The following is a 27,614-nucleotide window of genomic DNA, read 5'->3' on the forward strand; positions in this document are numbered from 1 at the left end:
CAGGAAAAGGTACACGTCGCCCGGTGCGTTGAAGAGATGTTTGGTTGAATTGTTCCTCTACCAAGCAGTATGCGTACGTCGGGAGACGAGATTTCTTGCTAATTTGCGCAAAACACCATTCAACATGTGCAAATTTCCATCCAACACGCCCCAATTCCTTGCGCTTGCCAATTCCTTGCGCGTGTTCGTGTATCAAAAGCGCATCAATGCTTCCTTCTTTTGTTCTATTTTAATGGCGGCACCATTTGGTGGGTGGGGGGGAGGGGCTGCTTCTTGTTCAGGCGCGATAGGATAATTGGAGGATTGCTTTCAATTCCACCGGTGACACGATAAATCCAACGAGCCAATTCCAATGTTGCACGTGCATGGCAGTAATGGCAGTTGAGAGGATCGTTTAATGCATTTAACGATTGGCGTTTGCTTCTGTTGCTTCCCGTTGGTGTGCCGTGAGCCGTGAGCGCATTTAATACGAGAATTGCTTTGACTGGTAGCTTAGCCTAATTTCCATCTGCGCTTAGCGCTGTTAGGTGGCTAGATTGATACGTTACTGCAGCTACAACACATCCCCGCGGTCCGTCTTTTTTAAAAGGTTGGTTCTATTGCTTCTGCTGTGAACGAAAAAGAATCACAATATCATTGATTAATTCGATACCGGTTTTTTTTACATAGAAGGAGAGAATTATTTAAAAACTACTTTTCGGAAAGCAATTCTAACTTCGAATTAGCTTCTAACGTCCCAAAACTCAGACTCCTCGCAGTGGCACGTTATGGCATGATATACATCAGAATTTGGAAACTAATCTAACTCACTACTGAATGAAATATGAATGCAAAAGGTTGTTATCCCTTTTTCAAACTTCGATTTAATGGGCACTAAATTGCCTGACCTCACTCCCTCTCTCCCTCTCTCCTTGTTTACGATGGTTATACATATTTTATCAAAGCAGAAAATGTATGCCATTTGAGATCACTTCTTGTACCATCCCGCCCGTCCAATATCGCCCCTTGTATTCGTTATGCATGTCGTCACAACGCCGTTACACACTACACTCTGGCCGTGTTCCTATTTCTCACGCTGGGAACAACCAAACCGCACTCGCGCGCGCATCCAAGAAGACCCTTCCTTCCTTGCACGCACACACACACTCACACGCGCCTGACTTTCGAACGTTGTGTCCCAGTTTTGAAAATTTCATTCATTCATTCATTCACTCGGCGTGCGCCCTAACCTTACAAACCGACAAATGCGAGCACCGTCCCCGACGACCATCTTCCGACATCTACCACAGGCTAGGGGCAATTTTTCCCCGAGAGCATGTGATTTACAAGGCTCACCACCCGCCCTCCTATTGCACATTCCTTACTGGAAGGGGCGTAGAAAATGGGATATTATATCCCATTCTGGCAGCACAGCGACAGACACACACACACACTATTGGACAGTAGTAATCCGCACACACGGCACATTGGGGCAAGATGTACAAGCGAAAAACTTTGTCTTTTGAGGTGTCCCTTCGATGCTGATATGCTACTGGCTGGAACCACAGCATCCGCTCTACCAGAAGAAGATCCCAAGGTGTAACACTCAATATTGCTCTAATCGATCGGAGTAGGCAAGTTCGTTCGGTTCGATTTTGCTGATGGAGCTCCGCTGTGTTGCCATTGCTACACAGCATATCCCGTGGCTTGCTTCGCGTTCCGCACGCGCTTTTCCACATCCCCGACTGTGGCCAACTTTCACTGATTCTGCGAGAGAACAAAGAGACTGGCTGAGAGAAATGAACTCCACGCTATTGGTGTCCGAAACCATTCACGAGATAAAGCGAGAGAGAGTTTCGAAGTTTTGCCATTTTTTGGTGAACAAGACTTCACGAGGATTTCACGTTTATGTACACGGTTGGTAGGATACATCACTCAGCCAGCTACCACCGATCAACCGATAGATTTCCTCTTTGCACACACACACGCACCTTGTCACACGTGCACACACACACACACGCACACACGGCTAACAGTTTGGACACCTGGCTCACAAATCATTGTGTCCTTGAGCTTTGTAACTGGGTTAACCTGGAACTGGATGGTGTACTTCGACACTGGACACTTTGCGCTTGCGAGATTCTTTAATGAGACCTTTGATGGAACTAGGTGAAAACAAGTAAACCTACAGGCAAACCTCTGGAATGAACTTGAAAAAACCTCAATCAAAAGGTCAAAAAGGAAATGATTGCCTTTGTGCAAACAGGCACAACGAATTCATTGACCACACGAAATCGATATGTCCTTGCTTCGCCGTGGTGGCCGGTGCCCTACACTACAAAGCACTTTCGTCGTTCTATTTGGCAGGTGGCCAAAGAAAACTAGCCAACAGGACTCCACTCCAGTGTCAGTGTTGTGCTATTTGGAAATGGTGTCTATCCATCATCACCCACCACAAAAAGGTTCATGTCCTACTAATACTACTGCTGCTGCTCCCTGCTTCTACTACTAATGCTCTACTATCTGCACGACATTGGAACGCACTGGCGACGGCCGATACTTTGAAACACTGTTTCGAACGGCTAAAGCTTTCCCAAACTGATGATTGCTCTCTACCGTTCGTCAGCGCGCGCGCACGACATACATCTAGATGTGTATCAACAGTGTAGCTAGCTTTTTGCAATAACAAAAAAAAAGATAAGGATAAAGCATTAAACGGAACTAAATTTTACTTTTTTAACCATTAACTTTAACACTAATCTACTAAGCTACGCGCTGGTAAGATATTTTTCCATTTCATTTTTCCCGTGCGAAACTTATGAAGCTAGTTATAGGGTTTTCGATGATTGAATGAAAAAGTTCGTCGAGATATTGACCTGTTCAGAGATATTATTGATTTCATCTGCGAGACGTTGTCGTTAGTTTATTGGATATTTTTGAAGAATCCAAGCAACCGGTGCTGCAAAATGTCTAGACGAGCCACGAACAGTTGCCTGAGCTATGGATACTAGGATGGAAAATGTCTTGTAACAACCGAGCTATTCCACATCTTGCAGATCGAATCAATAATATAACTCAGCAAGTCAATATCTAGGCGAACTTTTTTGTCATATCGTCGAAAACCCTGTTGGGTGAAAAAACGAAAGCTTGCTACCCAAACACGTACACGTTTTGCTGGATGTCGCTTCTCTTGTTGCTGTGCTGCTGGATGTCCTTGTGCAGAAATAATTTTGGCAGAAAACGAGCAGCAACCAGTATGTGCACCGGACGCGCATACGAGGATAGGTAAGCTTTCGCGTTTTCCTCTTTTCCAGTCGGTTCGGAACGTGCCTCCACGACTTTGTTGCGCTAATTTCCTCCTTTTGGCACTTCGATTGGAAAACACTTTCACACACAACCTTCACCTGGTACGGACACTTGACCCTTCCAGCGCTTGTTGCATCCGACAAGCACGGGGGTTTGCTACCGCAGTAGGGTTAAGAAAATAGAGCTTGGGGAGTTCACCCGTTACGGGGAGCGATGGAACCGAAATTTTCTGTGAAGTACAATCCGCCATGCACTGCACACATTCACACACACGCGCACGTATGAAGGTCGGGAAGGAAAAAACACACCACACACACACACAAGTCCCCAACAACGTACAGAAATCCTAATTTCAGGCGGAAACCAAAAACCCGAAAGGAGGCAACAATTATTCCTTCTTTTTGCCTGTTTGTGGGGGGTGCTGCTGCTGCTGCTGCTGCTGCTACTCGATGCGTACACGGACACACAGCAGTCTCATATTTTCTGCCCTTCTTTCTTTTTTTTGTTCCTTTCCCAAAATGGGATGCCCGACGGTGCACACTGCCTAACGGTTTGACTGCCTTTTCTGCACTTGTCAGTTCGCCGAGCGACAACCACCATTGAAGCCAAAGTTTGCGCTTTCCGAGGCGTGCGGCATAAGGCTCATGCGTATCCGCAGCGTTCACTGGGGACAGCTTTCGCCAACGAAAAATCACCAATATCATGTGGGGAGAGGCGAAAAACATAGGTTGCGAAGCGAGCTTTGGCAAATTCGAAGCTTTCGACCACGTGCGCTACGTGTATTTTTGTTTTAAATATTTGCGCTTAAGTAGGCGCTGATGCCATACAGACGTGCGTGTGTGTATATATATAAATCGTACACTGAGCGAAATAAGAATAGCACCACCACGTTCTTGAGACAGCCTTCAAAATGAATAAACCGATTCTGCTTTTTTAAATTAGGAAGGTTGGTTTAATCTATTTTAATCCTTTTTGAATTATTGCGTAGATTTTTTTGCGAACTACTTACGTATAAAATTAAAACAACAATACAGGTTTCTTTTCGTGTGAACTCGGTCTGAATAGCTTCCAATCACTAAGCAAAACCGTAAATTTCACGAAAAATTCAAATAACTGCGGCCACATACCTTTACGTGGAAGACGAAGCTAGAATACGATGCGAAAAAAGCTATTTTTTTTTTTGAAGAATATTAGTGTACCAAAAGAGATCAGCATCCCAATTCCGAGCAGGATTGGAATGTCCAGTGACAACAAGATGTGTGCAGGCAATTCGGTGAGGCAATGAAAACTTGAAGCTGCACAATAGCCTTAGAAACTTCACTTTTACAGAACGTCCTTTATAGTCCTTTATATATTTTTACAATAGCTGATTCTAAAAATGTAGTCTCTTTGGTTAATGTGAAGTTTTTGATGGACACAATCATTGACAACAGTCATGGTAGGATTTCCACGATGAACCTGATTTTAACGTGCGCTTTAACATTGGTAGTTTGGCGACCTTTTACTTTTGGAAAAGCGCTCCCACTGGCGTTGATTTCCGTTGAGGATGCCATGTAAATACTAGACATAATCATCATCGATCACAACGAATTTTACATGGCTTCATAGTATTTTTACCTAAGGATGATACCATGATTCATCAGCCTAAACTGAGCAAAATCTGGTTTTCACAGAAAAACTTGTAGGATATAGAATGGTCCGCACATTTTGCGCATCTGTAACGCGTAGGAAACCTTTAGTCTATTGATTTTTGTTACATTTGGGAAGAAATTTTACAAACAGGAAATATTTGGACAACCTAAGCTTGTCAAACGCTCGTAACGTTGTACTAGTAGCAGAATCAGAATCGGTTGATAAATTTTTAAGATATTGTCAAAAAACCTTGGTGGTGCTATTCTTTTTTCGCTCAATGAACACAACTGCTGTTCGGTTCATCTGATTAACGTATTATCATGCATCTATTTCCACCAGATTCAAATTCTTCATAGGCAAACTAAAGAATCAATTTCAACAGGTGAAGCTATGTGAAGAAAGATAAAATACAACTACAATAATATCTAAATTACGCTAAAAAAATAATTAATTATTAATTGCAATAGAGTAATCCTAACGACTATAAATGTACATCCAACAGGCAAAGTTCTTTCAAATGTCTTAATTACGCAATTTAACGCATCACGCGCTTGCACGTTGGTGGAAATACATGCCTTTCACTAGTGGGAAAACAAACTTTCCGACCGGGAAAAGCTAAATGCACGTTTAATTCCCAAAATATTACAAATACGTTACGATGGAGTGATTGATGGAAAGCTAATACTAGTAAAATTGGTTGCGACGATTCCTTTCTCGCGGTTCGGATTTTCAACGATCAAACTGGCAACACACACATGCACACGACCTCTGAGGGAGATGCAAAAGTGTTTGTGTTGGCCACCGATCTTGTCTCCCACTTTACGCTGCTGGCAGCACAAATCAGTCAGATTGAGATGAGGCAAGCTACCTTGCCATTTAGACGACAAACTCGGGCAGATTGTCGTACTTTTCCTTCGTCTTTTCATGCTCCGTGTTTACTAGCAGCATCGAATGAGAGTAACCCATTGCCACTAGTGGAATTTTCATGCCCTCCATACGCGTCACTTCCTTCGGAGTGGACGATGATTTTTGCAAATCACCCAACCCCTAGAAAAAAGCGAAAAAAGGATTATGATGGATCATAGGAGCAAATGCGTTTACTGTACGGCAAACGTAAAAGTCTTACCAGCTCGCCGTAGGTCGGTGAAGCGCCCCAGGCAATCAACGAATCATCAGCGGAAATAACGATCGACGTATTGCCCGTGCCGATGCTGGTAATGTTCCAGCCCGCTAGATCCTGCACCGGTTTGGGGTACATGTTCGCTTCACCCGTTTTCTTGTTCTGTCCGAACAGATACAGTGTGCCGATGTCCGATATTGCCAAACTATACGACGATCCACAAAACACGCGCATCACTTTGCGGTTTTGTGTGTCGAAGAATTTGACCAGTCTGCGGTAGGGGAAAAGATTAATGAATTGTATTGATGATCTTGTGTTCGTGTCCACACCAATGTCTGTTCGTGTGTGTGTGTGTGTGTGTGTAGCCTACTTACCTCGGCACCATTTCGTCCTTCTGCTCAGCGTGTCCCAAACGGCCGATACCTCCAAAACCCCAACTAAACGCACGGTTCTTGGAATCGATTGCCACCTGAAAACGACCAAATCATAACATTATTTGGATGGTCAACAGGTGAAGGAATCGTCCAATCGCTTACGGTATGATTATTGCCGCATGCAAAGTCAATAATGTTGACATTTTCTATCGGCAGCACGTGGCCATCTTTGTTCTTCTCCATGTACACCAGCACCTTGCGCGGCTGCATTTCGTAATGGAAAGACATTTTGGTCGAGGTTACGAAATACCGACCATCCGTATTGTGACCCAGCTGTCCATACTCCGGCAAACCGAACGTATGCAAATTGCCCTTTATGTCGAGAATTACGGAAAATTCAGCACCACATCCAACCTTAATGATCGGTGGCCCGTTGTAACTGATCCGCGTAGGGGTCGTAATCGTCGGCAACTTATTGCCGACACCGCACTGGCCACGGTTGTTGTCACCGCACGCGTACACGGTCCCGGTGTCGGTTAGGAAGAGCGTATGGAAACGACCGCACGCGGCTTGTATGACGTTAAATTCGGCCAAATCGGAAACCTGCGTCGGTTTTTCGTACGTCGCCGTATCACCAAGCCCCAGCTGGCTGACATGATTGCGTCCTGTGCGTGGTGTGAATGATGAGTCGAATTAGGGGAGGTTCAACGGCCACAAATGATGCAGTAAATGCAGTAAATGCAGTAAGCATAACTTACCAAAGGTAAAAGCTTTCCAGTTTTCGTCAATCAACACAGAATGAGCGCCAGAACAGAAGCTTGCCATCGAACGGTACTACGAATAGAAGGAGAAGATAAAAAGAAGCACAAACTCTTGTAACAAAAGACGATCCACACTAGAACACACACACACGCGCGCACAGGTTTGCTTGCTCGTTTTTTTTTTTTTTCATTCAAGAAAAGGTAGCGTAGCTTCGGTTTGAGGGTGCAAAGCCTTTTTTCGGTTTACTATTGGTAATGGAAATGCAACACTCACCGTTTCGCTGGTGAATCTGTGAAAGGTGAACAGATTTGGCCGTATCTTTGTGACCCCTTTCGAGTCACGTTTGCCGGTCATTTCCCAGGACACCATGCCCGCGATGAGCAGTTTGCCGGGACCTTTATCGTACATGGCCAGCAGTTCCTCGGGCAGCTTTTCCATCGGTCGCAGCTCTTCCACCATCACCTCGCGGGCAGACGTTTCACCCGTTGCCCTCGGGTATTCATCACTCAGGTCAGAATCATAGTTGGATTCGGAGTTTTTTCGCTTTTTCACCGCCTTCTTCGTACCGTCCGGCTTTCGTTTGGAGGACATTTTCTTCACACACAGACACAATACACAATAGCAGCTAAAATACTCGAAATAAACGAACAGACAGTATCACAACAATAAGGGAAGACGGAACACAGGGGTACAAAAAATATTGTTTGGAACAGGGACCGCGATACCGGAGCGCTAAACAAACGGGGGACCAAACAAGCTACACACAGCCTCAGACGACGCTGTTTTTTGCCTTTTTCCAAGCCGCCATAGAAGCGGTTGCCAGACTGTCCGGCTGCGCTACAATGAGCAGCAGCGTTGCCAGCTGCGATTGTTTGACAACTGGCCGCGTCAGTACGAGCGAACCACCCAGAAAACAAAACAATTGCTTCGCCGTTCGGTTTTTGTACTGCATTTGCAGCGTTCTTGATTATTAATTATGTTTGTTGATCTTACTGCTTATACATTTAATTATCATCCAATGCAAGTCCTAAAGCAAAAGGGATGTTTTCCTCATTGAGCGCGATTCAAACATATAGTTTTGCTACAGAACAATAGATGGCGCTCAAAGCACCTTTTTACTCAATTCTTTTGACGATAATCAGACTCCTGCTTCACTTCAAATGTTCTGTTAATGCTGTTTCGGCAAATATCTCGTTTGATTTCTATAGGCGGCAAATTACATGTAGGAATAAAGCCGTTACCATATTCGATGAGCTATTGGGTTTTACATTTCTTCAATTCAAATAACACTTCAAATTTGGATTCTCCTGAACTTAGCTGGAGGAACAGCTGTGCTGGGTGCTGATGCTATCTCTTCCAATAGCTTGTGAATTGTTTATTTTCTGCTCGATAAATTAAAACGTCCTCGCGCCGTAAAACGCATGCTTCGTTCGCAACAATCCAGCGTGCGTGATGCAACCACGTTCGAGCTTCCAGCTTGCTTTTAATAATTAAACAGCAATCCACCATTGAAGAAATCTTTAAACGAAAGGACTCCCTCGGGATTGGAGCAGGGCCCATCACATCTAGATAGAAAGGACGAAAATTGCGAAGTGCATATGGTACTCGTTCCTTTTTTTTTAGTCTCCTCTCGTTGTGTTGCTGGTGCTGCTCGTGCTGGTAGTATTGCTATTACCATCCTATTTGTCAAACACGGCACCTTCGGCTGTGTCATGCGCATTGGCAAAAGATTTGCTGAATAATGGAAAATGACTCCCTCTGAACGATTCGCTCTGGAACTTCGCAACATCGATCCGCTGGGGGTAGTGTTTGAAAAAAGTGTTATGCATTCTACGGCCTGCCGCTGCTGGTCCTAGGAGCGCGAGTGCTGTTCTTGAGTTTTTCCTCCTTTTTCGGTTTACGGCCGTTCCGACGGCACCCGTCAATCAGGCTGGCCCCTGTGCTGTCCAGCATAACGACGCACACAAGAACGAACGAATTTCAATCCATCTAGACCGACGTCTGTGAGTGCCTGCTCAGGATTGCAAGAAACAAAAAAAGAGAGAACGCGAAGAAGTTTAACAGAAACCCCCAAAAGTGAAGAAAAACATTCCGTTCCAAGATCTGTCACACAGCCACTCGGAACGTTTAGAAACTCCATGTGATTACGTGATACCTACCATCCGTACAGTTTTCGACCGAGTGATACGCATCGGGCCGGGCGTTGAATTTGTCGCCGTTTTCGAGTTGGCCTACCCTGGTTACACGGGTCTGGTCCTGAACGAATCTTCTTCCCCCCGCCCAGTTCCAGGACCACCAAGGATCCGTGAAAGGAATAAAACTTTCGAAAACGGAAATACAAGCGACGTGTACGGCGGCCTCGATTCCTTCCGGTGCCCTCCATGTGATACGAATGCAACAAAACGGTCAAATTATAGTGGAACGATAACGGTGAAACACGCAACATAAATCAACTAGCCACTCCATTCCCCTCCAAAAAAAAAAAAAAATACACGCTTTGGTGTCCTTCGAAAATCGCGTCTGGTACCGTCTGGGTGTCGAAAACCTCTTCAGCTGTAGGTACTTGTAGTTGAGCACTAATGTAGAGTATATAGAGCGCCTTAACCATTAGGACCATAAGCAAACTTTGCCTCGTAGTTTTCGCCTCGAATCACTCATGTCCTCGGACCTTGGAGTGATTGGCGAGGGTGTTGGACACTAGCCCGTAACCCGACAGTCGCAAACAGCTGTAATCGTTTTTCAGTTCAGCTTACATTCACAGTAACAAGTGTAGAATATATAATGCACGTAGCAACCACGTTCGAGACCATACGTCAGTGAAATTTAAATCTGAAGTGAATGAAAATACAACTCCTCAGTGTAGTAGGCCATAGTGTATCATACCACATAGTGGCGGTTGTCTTATTAACCGATTCGTATGAGGACTGTTCCATGCACTACGTCACGTCAGGACAGGACTCTTACACAATCACCACACACCACCAAATACGCATTCGCGTGATCTGGTTCGCCAAAAAAAAAAACCTTGCAAACCCTACCGCATCCGACGCCATTTCACCATCCACCCAGTGCGTTTGGGTGGGAGTTTGCATAATCTTAACACAGTGGGTAAAATTTTTACAAGTCCTCCCGCCCAAGCCGACCTATCTCCACCATTCACACGTGTGAAAATCTCATCCTCACGTGCGTGTGTGTGTCTGTGTGGATGAGCAGGTGTTTGAATGTGTTTCATGTTCCTTGGATTGTGTAGGGAGAGATAGTGTTGGATACTCCTCTGCCTTTAGCATCGATCGATCTAAGAGGACTGTTTTACGAAAACCCCCAGCAGGCGAAACGCGAAAGGAAATGTGCTAAAAGTGTGTACCAGCTAGAGGTGGTCGAAGAAACAATAACAACAACAAAAAGCAAGGCAAAGTATCGGAAATCTTGCACAAGATACATATCTGTCAATAGAGTTACGTAACCGACGAACCCGTCGTCATCGCCGTCGTCGTCGTTTGTTGGAGTCGCCGTCGACGTCGTCCTTTCGCTCCGGACGTGCTCAGAACGTGGCCAGCCAACGTTGGCCCCTTTGTGTCTACCCACCGCGAGAAGGCGGGAGCACAGACTATTACCACTACTACTACTGGTCGGATTGCCCCAACAAACTTTTGCTGAGGTAGGATCGAATGTAAGGAGCGAACGAATCGCGAAGCGCAGTAGGCGCTGGTAGGGTTTTTGGAACCTCCTGCTAGTGGACGCCCCACACCAACAGCACACCCCATGTGCTTTGTTGCTGTGGAGGGTGAGTGTACAGAAACAATGCATAGCCCATGATGCATCTGGGTGGACGGTGGAAGTCGCTGGGAAGCTGTTCACGGCAGTAGTGCAGTGTGCATCAGTGACGGGAAGCAATAACAGGCGGAAGGATTGAAGTTGTTTGCGTTCGGGAAAGTGTTTTTTAATGCCTGTAATGTCGTGTGCTTGCAGAGTGCCCCCTATTGCAACGCCTTTTGCAGAATTCACAGAGCAACAGCATCATCGCGCTTCTTAACCAATTAAAAAGGAAAAATTGATAAGAAGCGAATAAACAAGTGTGAACTACCCTTGGAACATAAATGCTGATGTAGTGAATGTAATAAATTTACCTGTTAAAAATGATAACACCAACCCTGTAAGCACTTCCGGTAATCGAAACCAAACTCACGTGTGTTGATAACCCTACGCGCCATACGCGTCACTCGATTGTCACTACATTTAGATACTTTAAAGGACAACAAAACAGCAATTAGCGATAGAAAAATCATTGTGATAGTGAAATGCCTCCCGAGTGGTGTGTGTTGTTTGATTGATTGTTATTTTCATCCTGTTCATCCGTGTGTTTGTGTGTGTGCGTGTGTTTTATTGTCCTAGACGCGCGCTGTGACCATGCCGCCTTTGCACTTCTGTGTGTATGGTGCAAAACCTTCCTCCGCCAAGTGTGTGTGTGTTTAGTGCTGTGAAACCGACGAACGAAGCAATCCAAGGAGACGACGACTGGCCCCTCCTGTCTAGCCAAAATATAAGAAAATAACAACAACCAACTAAACAAAAGAAGAAAAAAAAAACAAGCGGGCGAACACACACACGTAAATATTTGATTGTGCAGTATTACTCGTTTCCCACCTAAGTAAGTAATATTAGTAGAAAAGATCCCATCTATATCACGGCAGATCCATTGCCACTGTGCTACTGTGTTATCCAACACTACTTTTACCTTGTGTGTGTGTGTGTGTGTGTGTGTTTTGGTTGTGGCTCGCCTCCTACATAAATACTACATCCCACCAAAACCGAATCGATTGAACACTCGAGAGATATACCAGTAGTGTTCCAGTGTGTGAGTGTGTGTGCTATTGTTTTATCCCGCCTTGTGACGTGTTCTTTTAAGCAACCACCCCGACGGGTACGACCGTCTACTATTTTCATTCTTCGTTATACACAACCACATAAACGCACAGCTCACATTGGTTCGTCTCCTATCCCGTGAAGATATTACGCGTGCGATAAACGATCCCGCACCTCTGTCACATGCATAAGACGAAACAATCGATATCATCTCCGGTGCTACTCCGGAGCTCAACCAAGCAAGCTATCCTTGCTATCTATCCACAAAACCAAAACGAGCCCAAACCATCATCATACAGGAGGAGTAGTAGCCTGCGGTGAATCGTTAAGGAGACCATTTTAGAAGTGTGTGTGAGTTGTTAAAACTTGTGCCTGCTATTACATTGTACAGTAAGCGAGCGAGCGAGTGATTGATCATGATCTTGACGATGATGATGATGATGATGATGATGCTACAAAAAACGGGGTAAAAGGGGAAGTGCAGCACGCCCGTCTCACAATTGATTTGGAAGCTGCCAAGCACGATTCTATTGTGTCCGCTTGTATCGCTTGCACCCCGCAACAAGAGGGATAGTGTCGATGGGTCGTCACACTACCGGTGGCAAACGCTACTAAGGTGGAGTAAAGAACACACACAGATACGCGTGTAAAAAAGAAAAGCGTCCAAAAGCAAGAGATAGGATCAAGGAGTGAATTGTAGAGAAAGGGCGAGTAGAAAGAGATAGAGAGAAAGCGAGATAGAGAGAGAGATTGAAGGGAGAAAAAATCAGATCAAAAGCTCATCGAGATGGAAGGATGTACTTGTGAGGATACGGCACGAGTACGGATTTATTAAGGGTAAGTGTGTTGTTTTCTCAAGCATCTCTACACCCCGCTCCACTAACACCAACGCTACCCCCATCGCATCAGTATGTTCCGCTGGGAATGCTTTCCCATTTTCCTTCATGGAGCATTGCGGGGAGGGGGGTGGGACGCAGCATTTTTCTTTCCTCCTGCTTTTTTTATTTTATTATCGCTTCCCACACTTTAATGGTGAACTTCCGAGAAGCGTTCGCAGTTTCGTCACGGCCGCTGATGTCCCTTACGTATAGGTCCTTGGTAGGCTTCATACTGCAAGAGTTGCGCCCAGTACTTATTAGTGTGTCCTTTGGGCGATTTGGATGACTCTGTAGCACACAGTCACCGCACCAAGATAGGATCCGCAGAATGAAGATGGTGCGGCGAACATTTTGTCCGCCGGAGTAGATACACATCAAAACATACACAGTCCGCGCGCAATTACCGACGTACCGAGGGTGCACGTGGATAGCGCATAACCTACGCTGCCGCAAGGTTCCCCAACTCACACACGAATGCCTGTTGTAGCTTGGGCAGGGTCGCGTTAACTTGAATCGCTTCGCACTGAAGATGAGTTAGCAGATTCGCGGTTCCACATCTAGGGTAGTGGTCGATATCGGATGATGGTTAGGATGGCGGTAGTAGTAGTAGGTGTAGTAGCTGAGGTTTTGTGAGGGCTTTAAGGGGTTTGGTTAGTATATTGAAACTCACAAGCGCACAAGGTAAAAACCAACCGCCCATAACCGCAAGATGTATTTTTTTTTTTGTAAAAAAAAAACGCTTTTCGGGTCGATATTCCCGTGTATTGGGGTGGGAGATGTATGGGGCACCGTGTCCGTGACTCTTCAAACTGACATCCGCCGGTCTCGGGGAGCCCGGCCACCCATGCCCTAAGTACATCGTTATGTCAGTGTGCCGGAGCGGACGTAAACACGCAAGCTTCGAAAGTTGAACCCCGCTCATCGGGGTACGTCCGCGTTTTGTTACACAATGCATCCCACAATGCTCACATGAGGCGCTGAGGTGTAAATTTTCGCGGAAATTATTGTTCCGTTGCTGAGGAAAACCCATTTTTCCATTTCCCACTTGCTTGTCACCATGTGGGTCGTACCGTCCTTACCCTGTGCTGCCCTCTAAGTGCTGCATCCTAGTTCCATGTGGTTGAATTGTTTTGTCTCTTTCTCTCTCTCTCTCTCTCTCTCTCTCTCTCTCATTCTTTTGTGTGGTGTGGTAGCATTTTCTTTACTGGAAAGAACGAAACGGTATTACATCGCCTGCTTCCGTGTTAGATGCCATAGAACTGGGGCTTTAGGAAAACTGGGAAAATGCTTCCCCAGGGCGTCGTAATTAAACGTACACCCCTCAACCCCCCCGGTGTGCTCTCGAATCGATGAGATGAATAATGATGACAGGGTCGGTAATTAAGACAACGAAGCGAGCGAACTTTCGTGTAGGTTTTTGATCATGAACTTTTAAAACTAAATAATTGAAATAAGAAAAACCAGTAAGCAACAGCACCCTTGCCTGATGATAGGGCAAGATAGGGCTGGATGGGGCTAAAATGGCGCCAGTGTCATTCGTGTTAATTATTCGGGAGATTATCAAAAACACATATTCCATCTGCCATCGCCATCGCAGGAATGCTAAGCATCTTTAACAATGCCATTATTATGCATTAACAGTTTCTCATTAGAATGCAAATGTGAAAAGTTCGATAGTTGTTGTTAAGCTGGAACAATGAAAAAAAAAACACTGGGGTAGGCCTGGGGAAGAATTGTTGGAAGCAACGATTTCGTAACAATCATTATAATATGGCAAAGCGTCATTGCAGCTGGCAAGGAGAGGAGCGTGTTATCTGTTTTGTGATCCTTGTCAATTATGCTTTCAATTTCGAGAAAAAGGGTCACTTTGAATCGGGTCAAGGGCGGTCTCCCGGTCTCTTGTGAGTGCCCTCGCCGTTCTTGACGTGACCGATGGTGGTAGCCTTACCTAGACCACCAAGCTCGTTAACGGAATAGTTGGCATTTCAATCTGTATGAGAAGATGATTTGAAACACTCTTGCGTCCCAGTGGACTCACAGAATCTCAGACGGAGAGGGAGAGAAAGAGAGTGGAAGGGATATAAACGCTTCTACCCATAATTGAACAGGTAAAAAACCACCAGAAAGTCCACCCGATGGAAGACAATTGCGCTGCTGGAAAGTGTGCCCTTTTCTCGAGCATAAATAGCAAATGCTGGAGCACAATGCCAGCAAATGAAATTGTTGTCGCTGCTTTTGAGTAATCGTGTGTCCAATGCGGCTAGCAATTACTCAATTGAACTATTTCGCTGATGAGTTCGGTGTACGACGGGGAACGCTACATCCCGATAGAAATAGCATCAATTCAATTGTAAATCAATATACTTTCCGTTCTGATATGATATTAGATTTTGAGCCGGCTCGGGGTAATTAATTTGCCTCACATAACCATCCAACCAATGTGTGACAGTTCGGTGTCGCGCGTTTCAATTTGTCAATTTTGTAATGCTTGGTTGATGCCGTAGCCAAATATATTGGTCACGTTTTATGCTTTCCGATGGTACATGTAAAAGCGTTGCCGGTCTTCACACGACAGGACCGAGATTTCTAATACTATCCAGACCGTAGTCTCAGTCACGTAGGACTCACTATCCAACTACGTACTAAAAAGGTCTCGTAAACCATCAGATGGCCGGCATGTGGTTAAGCCAAGTCTCCCTTCTTGAGAGAGAAGGAGAGAGAGAGAGAGAGAGAGCGACATACATTCTCGCTTTACAAGCTTTAGCTCCTTTACAAGGACTACTCCTACCGATCGTTGACCAGCTTACGAATTCACAGACGAGAACCCCTAAACTACCTACTGTTAATGATTCCTACCGAAAATAACAGATTTTTCTTACTATTGGTCAAGAAGTCACAAGTGAGTCCAGCAGGATTTTTGATTTTTTGATGGAAATGAAGAGCAACTTTGTGGCCATTGATTAACTTTTATTTTGCATGATAACTTAACGAAAACAGAAAATGGAAAGTTGACAAAATTATGTGTTATTGTTTGCACTAACTGATCTGAACACACTCTGCTAACTAACTGAACTAGACTAACTGAACACACTCTGCTTGCATGTTTGAATTCATGCTCTGTTTACAAAGATCAGTTCACAGTATTTCAGCGCTCAGAGACTGACTTTTGCCATCCTAGGTTGGTGAAAATCTTTGACTTGTCCTTGTTTATGTAACCGCCTCAAACTCCATTTGCAACCGAGGGTCGGCAAAACTTTTCCACCCCGAACCTCGATGGCCATCAATCAATCAAACGAATCGAACGATTCATTATCCACTTCCCCGGTGGCGGATGTCCCTTGGTATGTCTCCTTCTGGAGCTCTAGCCCAATAGGTTGTTTGTTCAAAAATTTTGACAAAACACACACACACACCGTCGGGTTCCTGCTGGACGCCCAACGATTTGTGCGCCGTCCTCCAAAAAACGACAAACAGAGACATGTAATTTAGCTTTCTACATTATTACTTTCATTATGCTACTCGACACTTTGAGGAAGCACACATCAGCATGCAAACAAGCAACACCGGTGGGGTGGCCTGACGGGACCGTGGCAAAGCTTTTAGACGGCTGTTTGTGCAGCTCTGTAGCGACAGATGTCGTTTCATGCTGATCCGACCATACCTTCCACGAAAGGATAAACAACTCCGCCGCCTAAACAAATGGAAGGCCGTGCTGTTGAGGCGAAAGCTCACCCAACAGGGCAAACACAATCGTACGCTTCTCGCTCACACACGCGAACAAGCACAACAAAAAAAAAAAAACTACTCGGCGAAGCAATTTTGGAGCACAGCGTCGCAACGCTGGTTCCGGTTTGGTGCGACCACGGTGAATGGGCGACACCACATTCCAACGCGGACTTCCGACTGCGGTCCGATTTGATTCTGTCGATTGCTTCCGGCTAGGGTGAGGGGAGGGAAACGAAGCTGTTCTGCGTCATTCATGACATATTTCGCTGTTTTCTGACCTTTAGCCTGACTTTTGGCTCTGGCGCGACTGCCGACCGGCATGTAACGATCGCACCATTGCTGCTGGATGACGCTGGCCTCTTCAGTAACATATGTTTCATGAATGTAATTATGTTTTGACACGCACCTAAGCCCTCCTTAGGGCCAGGCAGATTGGTTCCCCATTCTTAAAGCGGTGTGTTCGACTGTGAAGGACATGCTTGCCCTTCGGGTCGAGGTACCGAAGCATGGGTAAATGTTTACAAACCGCGCAAAACGACCACACTGAGGCTTGATGGGATGGGAGATGCTCGTTGGAGGTCCTGACCTCTCGGCAGCTGCGAACAGTAATTGTGTATGTGTGTCTGTATGCGTGTAGGTGTGCAATGAGCCTGTCCTAGCCAAAGCGTTTCTGCTATTAACGATAAATTGATTACGCTGGTGCGCGATAATGTGACGTTAAAGATTTTAATGACAGTACACTAGTACGCGTTATGTGTCTCTTTGGTGAATAGATTGGACCTAATGAGTTTGTAGGTTGTTTTTGTTTTACTCTCTCTTTCTCTCTCTCTCTTTCTCTCTCTCTCTCTCTCGCTATCTCACTGTAGGAAATCCATTGTAATTGGTCACTGTAGAAGATCTTGCCTGGTTTCCTGTTTCCTGACAGCAGTCGGATATCCTTGATTGCGTTAATAGTTTTGCTCTTGAGTGGTTCACTTATTCTCCTTGAGTTCTTCCAACCCGTAATGAATGCCCTACAGGACGAAAGATTTATATTGCGTCTGATGTCGTATCTTTTTTTCTTTCCTTCCTTCTTTTACTTCTCCCTCTTTGCAGAGCAACACTTGCAGCCAAACTGACTTCCGACGCTCTGGATGTGTTGAAAGATGCCTTTAGAAAATTGTAAGCGTAAGGTACACTGTACTGGCGACTACTGCAGCAATCACATTTTAAGCAGGTAAGGTAATGTTAACCAATTGGTTTCAGTTAATTTGGTCCAAGAATTCTCACTCCCATTCATTGGCTAGATATGCGAAACGTTGCATTGCCAGCAGTGCTTCTAGATATCCTCGATGACTGCCCAAACAACACCCTTCTGCCAACGATAATTCTTGGACCTGTGCGCACTGAACACCCCCTTTTTGGAGTGTATGAATATTCAGGTATCATTATTTCATTATCACAGTCGACAGCCAGCCCTAGCCGTTAGCTGGTGTCTAGTGCACCAGCGTAGGTTCGCCCTTCCAGTTTTCAAAGGCAGTAGGACTTCCCCATTTTTTTCCCACTATCGGATCGTTGAAAATTACACAGCAACACAACTGGAGCGGGAATGTATTCTTGTGGCAGACGTCCGCATTCATTACTGGCGAGCGACTGTTAGCGAATATTCAAATGAATCGTTTCAAACTTCGCCAGAATTCCCGTGGGGGTCGGTGATCGATGCTAATGTGGTTTTATGAGATACCACAGGTATGGCACAGGAGTTGGGTATCTTCTACTGAGTCGTTCCATTCATCTAAGACCAACAAGAAGGGATGATGTTTTCGATGAACCAATCCTGGAACTGAGTTTTGGGTTGGTTTTGTTCTTCTGTTAAAGCCAAAAGGTGTATCAATGGGCTGTTCCTCAAAGGAGACGTAATTTTTTTCTTTATATTTGTTGAGCTTTTAACAAATCTTTCCATCAATCGTTTATGCAACTATTTACTTCACTAAAAGTCGATTTTCTTTTTCTTTGAATCAACAGGAATACACGCATTCTATCCCCGTCATCCGTTCATCTAGTGTAGATGTGTGAAAATGCCTTTTAAAAACTTTCAACGACGGGTTAGTGGTCCTGGTGCATACTGCAACAATTACATACAGAGCAGGTGAGTTACTTAATAAGCTTGCCTCAAAAAAAAAATCTTCTTAGCTCCATTTGGAAGGCCTCTCTTGTAAATCGATTTAGCGCCGACACGAACCTTTCTCCTCGAGCGAATGATTCGAGCAGACCGATCGTGCGAACGAGCAATCGGATCGACCCGAGATTCCACCCTACGGACTGGTATTTGTAACCGCAAACAAGTGCGCTCCAGTTCAGTCAAGTTCATGCGTCCGTGAAAGCGAAGCCGCTTGACGACTTACGGTAAAAAATCAATCAGCCTGCTCTGCCGCAGCATTGCAGGCGCGTCTGTAGCGCCGGGGTGCACCTTAAGAACGGACCCGAGCGTCAGGCGCTCTGCAAGTAAACGGAGCGCGTGCAATTACTTAGTTGGTCAGTAAATATGGTCAACAATTGGCTACGACCAGCAGCAGCAGCAGCAGCAGCAGCAGCAGTGCCAGATTGAAATAGATCTACACGGTCGGTAACGAACGCTCGGCCAACAGTGTGTACGGTACAGCGAACGGATGTGGTCGAAACGCTGGACAACTACCATCGCACTACGAACCCATACTGTGGGGAACAGACGTAAAAATCGGGAACGCGATAACGAAGCGTACTAGACGGAAAAGATTATTTATTTATTTTTGGAAATTTGTAAATTCATGTATTCGCTACAAACAACAAGAGCACGGCCGATCGTTTAAGCCGTCCGTGATCGATACACCATAAAAATGCAATAAACCGGTGCTGCTGTTCTTGAAGCAAGAGCACGCCTAGAGGAACCTCGACGGTTTATGATCACTTTTGGGCCAGTTTGGTGTTTGCAGGATTACGTACTGGGGTAAAGCAAATTTCAAGTTTTACAACCATCACCCGGTGTTGTATACTATGGTAAAAAATCGTAAAGTTAATTATTAGTCTGCATCGAAAGCACCAATAGTAAATGGGTACGCCTGGTGGCTGGTACACTCGATGGATGCGCCTGGTACTTGGTACACAAGAGTAGAATTATTTGCAAATAAATTTTAACGAAAATTTACTTTCATCAAAAATTGAAGCGCAACATGACTAACATGAGGTTGTTAAAAGTTGCTTTTTACTGTTAATGTTTAAAAATTCCAAAGTATAGAAATAAATAGATTAAAAAATATAGTTTTGTTTGGCCCTGTCTATCGTTCGGATCAACCCATCAAATCATCTAGCAAAACATTTTTAATCGATGAAATGCGTTGAACGATCGATTGCTTCTCACGCCCGATCGTTGGCGATCGTTATTTCGTTCATGCTACTGCAAGATCCGATGAAGAGATGAACTCTTTACAAACACAAAAGGGAAAAAAAATGTGAAAATAGATCCATCGTAACCTTCCACTCTTTATGGAGCACGAGAGGAGTCAAGTTTGACCGTGGTTCGGTAGCCAACCATCAGTCACTCACAACTAGTTTCCGTTTGACCGTTTACCGTAAATTAGATATACAAAGATGTAAACTGCCATTCAGTTATTTCCTAGGGCGGGCATCTGCTGTCATGGCTGGAAGATGCTGCTGCTGCTGCTGCTGCTGAACGTGGTAGGAATTGAGAGGAACCAACCGTGCTAGTGATTCGGGGGGTTCGAACAGAAGAAAGAGAGTGAGCGAAAGCTGGCATAAGAACCGAGATCCGTAATCTAGCTGGAGAAGGTGGATGAACAGTTGGAAGCCGCGGTCGGCTAGGTTCGGCCTGGGGGTGATGCGCAAAGGAATATAAACATCTTATTTTCGTTCCATTTTCAATCCATTTAATACATATTAGAATGCACGCATGTGTGTGGGGCGTAGACGGGGTCGGAACACCGTAGCGCCCCTCAATCGGCTCTGTGCCGCATATGAATATGTGTATATATATATAAAAACGTATGTGTGTTTGTACGATTATTGCTTATACACGTATACACGGATGTATCTTTCACTCGCAGGCAAGAAAACACGGAGTTTCTGCAACTTAGTCAAACCCAACTGCATCAGTCATCGGTGAACATCGGGTTCAGTAACATTGTTTACAATAGTGCGAATAGTGAACCACTCAACAGTTCCCGAAGCGGCTCGACATCGTTAGCAGTGATTGGTAAGTATGATTGCTTTATTGTACTTTTGTCGTCATGTTCATCGGGTCCCGTGCATCGCTTAGAAATTCGGAATGAGCGCTTAAGAGCTAGGTTTTCTATTTTATAGTTTAATTCTAATTAATCTTTACCAAAATCCGGTGTCAGCTGATATCGCAGCAGAACATTAACATCAATCATGGTACTCAGTGTACGGCCATAAAAATCTTGAATCAAGGCAAGAAAAGCGAATGCTCCCTCTCTCTGTCGCCGTCGCGCTATTGAGATTGTAGATAATGTGTTAGCAAGGCCAAAGGTTCGTTGGTGCAGTGAATAAATCGGGCAAAAATTGGAGCTAAATTTGGAGGTAATGTAAGAAGTGTCAGAAAAAGAATAAGATCACTTTAGACTGATAATACAGTGAGGCGATGAGCTATTGAGCGAATACCTACGCGCGTTGGTGCTGATTAATGACATTCAAACATATTTTGTACCATTTTTGTTATTGTCGTTTCGTGTGTTTGCCATTTTTGCGTTTTGCCGGACCTCAGAAGAGCTCTAACTGTGCGGTTTGTCGGTTTCCCATACAATTTGCAGACAAATCCACCACCCCGAAGGCGGAATCGAGCGATCAAAAGTCGGGCCCGAAGTACAACGATCTCAACAAAACATCGCTCTCGGTGGAGGAAAGTAATCTGAACTTTAACTTCGTCAAGAGCAATGGCAAGTCGGTGTCCGCCAACAACTGCAGCGGCTCGTACAAGGGTTTAGCGACCGGTGGGGCCAGCAACGGGGCCGGCCCAAGCTCACAGCAGCCAGGGCAGGGCGGTGGCAACGGCGCTACAACCGGAGGCACCTATCCGTGCAAAAAATGTGCCGTCAGTAACAATCTTAGCAACCCGCCAACGTTGCACCTGGGCGCGGGGGGCACCGCCGGAGACGCGCCACACTTCCATCACGTGTGTCACGATCCGTCGCACGACAACTCGAACAACAGCCTTAAAAATTCACCTGCGCATGGCGGTTCGGGCTCGTCGGGCCGGGCAGCCAACATCATAGCATCATCGGCACCGACCAAATCGTCCGGCAGCAGTGGCAGCGGTGGCGGCGGTGGCGGTGGAAAGGGTAGCACACTGATCAGCTCTTGCCAGGGTTCGTTCCATTCGCTGCAGGGCGGTGGTTCGATCAGTGTGGACGGTAACGGGTCGACCCTGCCACCGTACGGACACCACAGCGTATCGTCGAGCGGTGCCCAAACAGCGTCCGGTGGGTCGATGCAACATGCCTGCAGCAACCTGCTGTCCCATCATCCGGTTCAGCCGCGTCTGAGCTACTCCACCAGCCACACGGATTCGCCGAACGGCAGTGGCACCGTCCTGTACAACCGGTCGCGGATCAACAGCCACAGCAACAGTGCGACGCCCGGTGAGCTCGAGCGGGGCGGTAGCGTTGCGGGTGGCAGCAGCAACGGCAAACATCAGCAGCAACAGCACGGCACCAACTACAACGTGTTTAGTGTGAACTACGAACGGAAAAGTGCCAGTATCGGTGGTGTCGCCAGTGGTAGCGGTGGCGGTGGGTTCAGTGGTAACGGTGGTGGTGGTGGTGGTGGTGGTGCCAGTGGTAGCAGTAACGGTAACGGTAGTAAAACGATAAACAATAGTAGCAACAAAAGCAATAATAGCAACGGTGCCATCAACGCGTCCAACAGTGGGAACAGCTACAGCTATCACGCGGGTGATATTAGCCAGCTGCGCAACATCATCGAGCTGAACAAGCAAGTGAACGATCTGAACTCGAAGAATGTCGAGTACAACCGGCAGCTGAGCGCACCGGCCGAGAACAATATCAACAAGAGCAGCACCAACTGCTACAGCAACAGTGTCTACAACCTGTTTTCCAATCACATTTTGCCTCAGTATCACAGCAATTCGCCCAACACTAATAGCTTAAATCGTGCAAAGAAGAAGCGTAGCTACAAGCTCAATGGCAGGTAAATATGGCGCCTACTTTCACTAGGATTAGGATGTTCCCTCGGGAAATTCCGCAACAAAGACCTCCGCAACTTGTCACAAGATGATATCATAATTACAACTAATACCCATAATTTAGCATTAAAGCAAATACCAAAAATCCGTACTGCCTCGAATGATCGAACCGCCCTGACCTGTGCGTAGAATCTGTGCCGAGAATAGCTGATGCCCTCATCCGAGAGCAGACCCCGATTTGCCCATGACAAGGATCGACACGTACGCCTTGCACCGATCAACCATCCGTTCCCAATGAATTATGGTGATCTGTTTTTAGGTTACAGGGCACAGATTTCGTTGATTTGCTCTGGCCGGGGTTGATGGTGGGTGAGCCGTACCGTGCCACAAATGTTTACAATATCGATCCGTGTACCAATTTGGAAGCGCCATAAACTAGCGTACTATTATCGGAGTGTTTCTCTTCCTCCCGGCGCACAAGACGCGCCGGCCACTTGTCCGAAGAAGATATTAAAGCCCGAACGATCCTCTTGCTGTGGAAGGGTAATTTAATCAATCGGAATGTTGTGGAGAAATCGATTTCGTGTAAAAAAAAAAAACAAAATATTTGCGATCCTATGCCTCTCACAGCCCTCTGCGTCCATAGCGGTGCTATTTTTGTACGATGCATGTTTCCTTTTTTTGTGTGGTAATTTTGCATGATTCTACCAACGTGTACACGAAAAAAAAAAATGGCAGTACTACGGTCCATCGATCTTTCGTACCTTATCGAATCGGGAGGGTTGAGTGATATTTCCGGCTCGGGAAGACTCCCGGTTGTAGAGAAAGCGTGCTTGTGTATTGAAAGATACGTCGTGTTTCAGCGTGCGAAGGGGCGTGAAAAATAAACCGTTTGATCGGTTGTGGTATACAACTCATGCTCGTACCATTTGAAACTGATGTACGCCATGTTTATTTCTTGGTGCCTGGGCCGGAGATCGTGAGTACGCGCGGAAGATCGATCGTTAGGGTTGGATCAAAGCTTACCAGGGTTTTCGTGCGGATCAATTGGTACTACTTGAAACCGGTCTTAGACTCATAAGTTTTGTACCCCCGGTAGGAGATCCTCTTCCTCTTGCTCACTCATAATTAGACTTAAAAGGAACTCTTTGAACTTTCTCCACCCGTTCACACCGCAGGAACCGTACGACTCTAGCGAGCGCGCCTAGCATGCCCGGGGTAAAAAAGTGTCCATTAAAACAGATTCATGCTAGTCATGCTTTTAACGAAATTAATGATCCCGTTCTGCCACACCTTCAGCATAATGCCCTTGTGGAGAGTGAAGCGTAAAAACATGGGAAGCAAAAATCCTGACAGGAACAGATATCATTGTGGACTGCACGTGCACAAAACCGTGGTTTTGAAGTGTCATTCCTGCATGCAACAGCACCACCGCCGGTAGCGTGATTCCGTGCGTCGCCGTTCCTCTCCTGGTAGGGGAACAAAATGGTGTCCCTACTAATCCCACACCCGTTGCAACACAAAATACATTTACTATTTGCACAGGAAGTAAACAGCAGGTAGATGTGGCTGGCGTTGCGAATAAATTCGTTTGCCAACTTTTTACCTAATTCGCTTTTCGCTCGCAAAGCACAAATGTGTGCCCAGCTGGCCAAGCACAGCAGATAAAATGGTGGTGGCATGTTACCCTTATTTGGTGACAGCCTTGCATTGTGTTGCGTGAGTGAGTGCTGTGTTTCGTGACAGGCTGGTTCTGGCCATCGTTGCATGCTATTTGCTAAGTGTGTGTGTGTTTGTTAAGCATCTCAACAAGTTGATCTACCAGTTTCACACACACACACACGTACACAAGCTCGCTGACTAGCTGGACTGGTTGGTCGGATTTTAGTTGCCTTTGAATGATTAGAGTGTTGGATAACTTGGCAAGGACCGTTTGGACACGTCAAAGTTTGTGTGTTGCTGCGAACAGTATAGCAGGATGCATATACAGTGCCCACAGTTTCACAGTGTGGTCTGGCCTTGGTTTCAATGTCAAATAGCCTCGACGGGTGTTCTTAAACTTTTCTCAGCATTTCTCTTGCATACCGAGAGTCGTTCGTAGAGCAATTCGCAAACAGTCACTTAACGTCTGTAGAGCAGCGCCAGAGCATGAGGTCTTTTTAATTGATGACATAACCAGCAAAATGATTCCACTGTTTCGACCCGTTCCACAGCCCACGAACGATCTGCGTGGCGACACTAATGACTTAAGTGATTCGTACCGAGTGCAGATTCCATCGGGTTGTGCACGGTACCGGGGCTGACCTGGGCCGTTAATGGTTCAAATTGCTCGTCAGCAGATGGCGATACACGGTCGATAGACGGTGGAGCGATAAATCTTAGGCTGTTTAGTGGCAAAATGGAAATTAAGAAATAGTATCACAGGGTACGCTAATTACTGCCTGGATGGATGAACGTGTGCCGTACGTTCAAGTGAGTGAGTTATAGATCGGATGCATCTCGAGTGTGGAACGGTGATCTTATCGGTGACGTGCCTTACCAATTGGTCGGTGGCCTGAGCAGACAAGTGTCGTACAGCAGTACTGATTGCTTCAAGCGTGCGACAACAGTACTCGGTGTGGAATTTGCTGCAACAGTTAGTTGTGCGTCGGGGAGAGAGCTCTACTGCGATCGTCGGAACGGTCAGTTCCATCAAGTTCAATTAGTGACCGCACCAGGAGCTTTATATTGTATGCGTCTGGACGCATGCCGCCTGTTAGTTAGTTGTTGGACAACTTCGAACGCAACGCTCGCTCGTCGTCACAATCGGTGCGATCGTCAAGAGTTTGACACATGTGTGATCGATTCGCACATGTCAATTAATATTTGTTGTCTAATTCTACCAAACAACCATTCCCAACCCCGACCCAGCAACTACCGTTGCGGAATTGTTTAATTAAATTGTATTATATATTCCATTCCCAATTTGGGCTTCTCCTTGTCCCGCTGGACTTGCTCCCAACGCGATGGAACGGCGGTATGTTGTGTCGCTGCGGCGTTATCCTCCCGCCGCGACTATTACGGTCCCATCATCACCGGCCGGTACCAGCAGATTGTTCAGTGCGGCCAGCTCCGACTCCATAAGGTTCCACTCGAATCTCTCGAACCAAAACGATACCGATCTGCGGGTGTCGATCGACAACACCTGCACGGACTCGCTGGTGACTGCACTGGATGATGAGGCGCTGCTAATTACCGACTACATGAACGACATGGCTAAATCGAAGGTATGTGTATTGGTGCCAACTCAAATGCAGTTGCACGCTAACGACTTGTTTCTTCCCATTTTGTGGCATTATAGGTACATTTTGATGACGTGTCCCTCTATGGCACACCGAAGGAGGAACCGCTTCCCAATATTCCTCCTTCCATAGAGAAACCGTCATCGAACTTCTTAAAGAATCAGCTGCAAGCATGGTTCCAACCGACCGACAATCGGCTTGCCATGAAACTGTTTGGCAGCAAAAAGGCACTAGTAAAGGAACGAATTCGCCAGAAAACGGCCGGCCACTGGGTCATACATCCGTGCAGTTCATTCAGGTTAGTGCTTTGCCCCTGCCCAGCCAAGTGCGCTATGATCAGGCTGATCACTGTCCGGCGGCGTGTCTTCCACAGATTTTACTGGGATTTGTGCATGTTGCTTTTGCTAGTAGCAAACTTGATCATCCTACCCGTAGCGATATCATTCTTCAACGATGACCTGAGCACCAGATGGATCGCATTCAATTGCCTGAGTGATACAATCTTCCTTGTCGATATAGTGGTCAATTTTAGAACTGGTAAGGACGGATCGGCTTTTCCGCCTGTCGGTCGATGGTGGTCTAACTTTCGGCGAATCTTTATCTTTATTGTTCCTCCCAACAGGTATTATGCAGCAGGACAATGCGGAGCAGGTGATACTCGACCCGAAGCTTATTGCAAAGCACTATCTTAAGACGTGGTTTTTCCTGGACCTGATATCGTCCATACCGCTCGATTATATTTTTTTAATTTTTAATCAGGTAAGCAGACCCGTCAGATGAAATCGAGTGATTCCGAGCAGCTAGTGGTTTATTATAGTGTAGCATTTTGTAGTGTCTTTATGTGCCGACTAGTACTTAACTACTTACAAAAGGACGTTACATCTTAAACCTTTTTTTCAAATTATTTTTTTTAAAGTTAGTTACTTCTTCTTCTTCTACTACTTCTTCGTCTAAACCTTTATTTGAATCCTTTGTTGTTTTTTTCTTTAGGATAAGATTCCATTTACTTACTGTGCCGCTTCTGTAATAGCGTATAACAATTGCTAAGCATTTCCATGCATGCCCTTCCTATACCGCGCCAAATTGTCCAAATTAATTTTTCCTATTTTGTTTTTTTCCGTTTCTTTATTCCAGATGCAAAAGTACAGTCAGGTAAGGAAGGCATGGATAACAGAGTTTTTTTTTTAAATTCTTTTACGCCAGCTGAATTGCATTATTTCTAGCTCTTGCTCACTATCTACTCTACTCACTCGGTTGAAGAGTGCCGCGTGTGATTATTTTTTTTTTTAGTAGGAACGCCAACCCGTCAGCGGCTTCCCTTGTTGCTCTCTAGCGTTTTGCGTCACGTGTTTTAAGTCTCCTAGGCGTCTGTGTATATGTGTCTGATGTAGAGTTGCTCCAGTATTTGTGGTTCGCGACAATGTTCGTTAAGTGTGTTGTTCTTATTCGTTTTGGGTTAATATTTCCCTAATAACTAGAGGCACCATCCTGTTGCTGTAG

At 45.7% G+C, this 27,614-nt stretch overlaps 2 protein-coding genes across 6 annotated transcripts in view; one reads left to right on the top strand and one right to left on the bottom strand.

Moving 5' to 3' along the window:
- Positions 1-5,748: 5,748 nt before the first annotated feature.
- On the bottom strand, positions 5,749-7,776 carry LOC126557910 (protein RCC2 homolog). Its single transcript, XM_050213822.1, has 6 exons — positions 7,447-7,776; positions 7,170-7,245; positions 6,574-7,076; positions 6,412-6,506; positions 6,044-6,308; positions 5,749-5,964 (listed from the first exon to the last, which is right to left on the bottom strand). The coding sequence occupies exons 1-6, from the start codon at positions 7,762-7,764 to the stop codon at positions 5,794-5,796; spliced, it is 1,428 nt and encodes a 475-aa protein (XP_050069779.1). The 5' UTR covers positions 7,765-7,776; the 3' UTR covers positions 5,749-5,793.
- Positions 7,777-12,759: 4,983 nt separating this feature from the next.
- Positions 12,760-27,614, top strand: part of LOC126556768 (uncharacterized) — a 29,197-nt gene continuing 14,342 nt past the window's right edge. For 2 of the 5 annotated variants that reach the window (XM_050212249.1, XM_050212252.1), the window contains exons 1-10: positions 12,760-12,873; positions 17,736-17,856; positions 18,645-18,768; positions 20,720-20,868; positions 21,443-22,838; positions 25,922-26,099; positions 26,174-26,412; positions 26,488-26,651; positions 26,737-26,873; positions 27,249-27,266. In XM_050212249.1, the coding sequence (XP_050068206.1) occupies positions 18,698-18,768; positions 20,720-20,868; positions 21,443-22,838; positions 25,922-26,099; positions 26,174-26,412; positions 26,488-26,651; positions 26,737-26,873; positions 27,249-27,266 (2,352 nt within the window). In that variant the 5' untranslated portion in view covers positions 12,760-12,873; positions 17,736-17,856; positions 18,645-18,697. The remainder of the gene's footprint in view (positions 12,874-17,735; positions 17,857-18,644; positions 18,769-20,719; positions 20,869-21,442; positions 22,839-25,921; positions 26,100-26,173; positions 26,413-26,487; positions 26,652-26,736; positions 26,874-27,248; positions 27,267-27,614) is intronic. The other 3 variants (XM_050212251.1, XM_050212253.1, XM_050212250.1) reach the window with 2 other exon arrangements.

Source organism: Anopheles maculipalpis, chromosome 2RL, assembly GCF_943734695.1.
Source record: "Anopheles maculipalpis chromosome 2RL, idAnoMacuDA_375_x, whole genome shotgun sequence".
In the NCBI taxonomy this organism is placed as follows: Eukaryota; Metazoa; Arthropoda; class Insecta; order Diptera; family Culicidae; genus Anopheles; species Anopheles maculipalpis.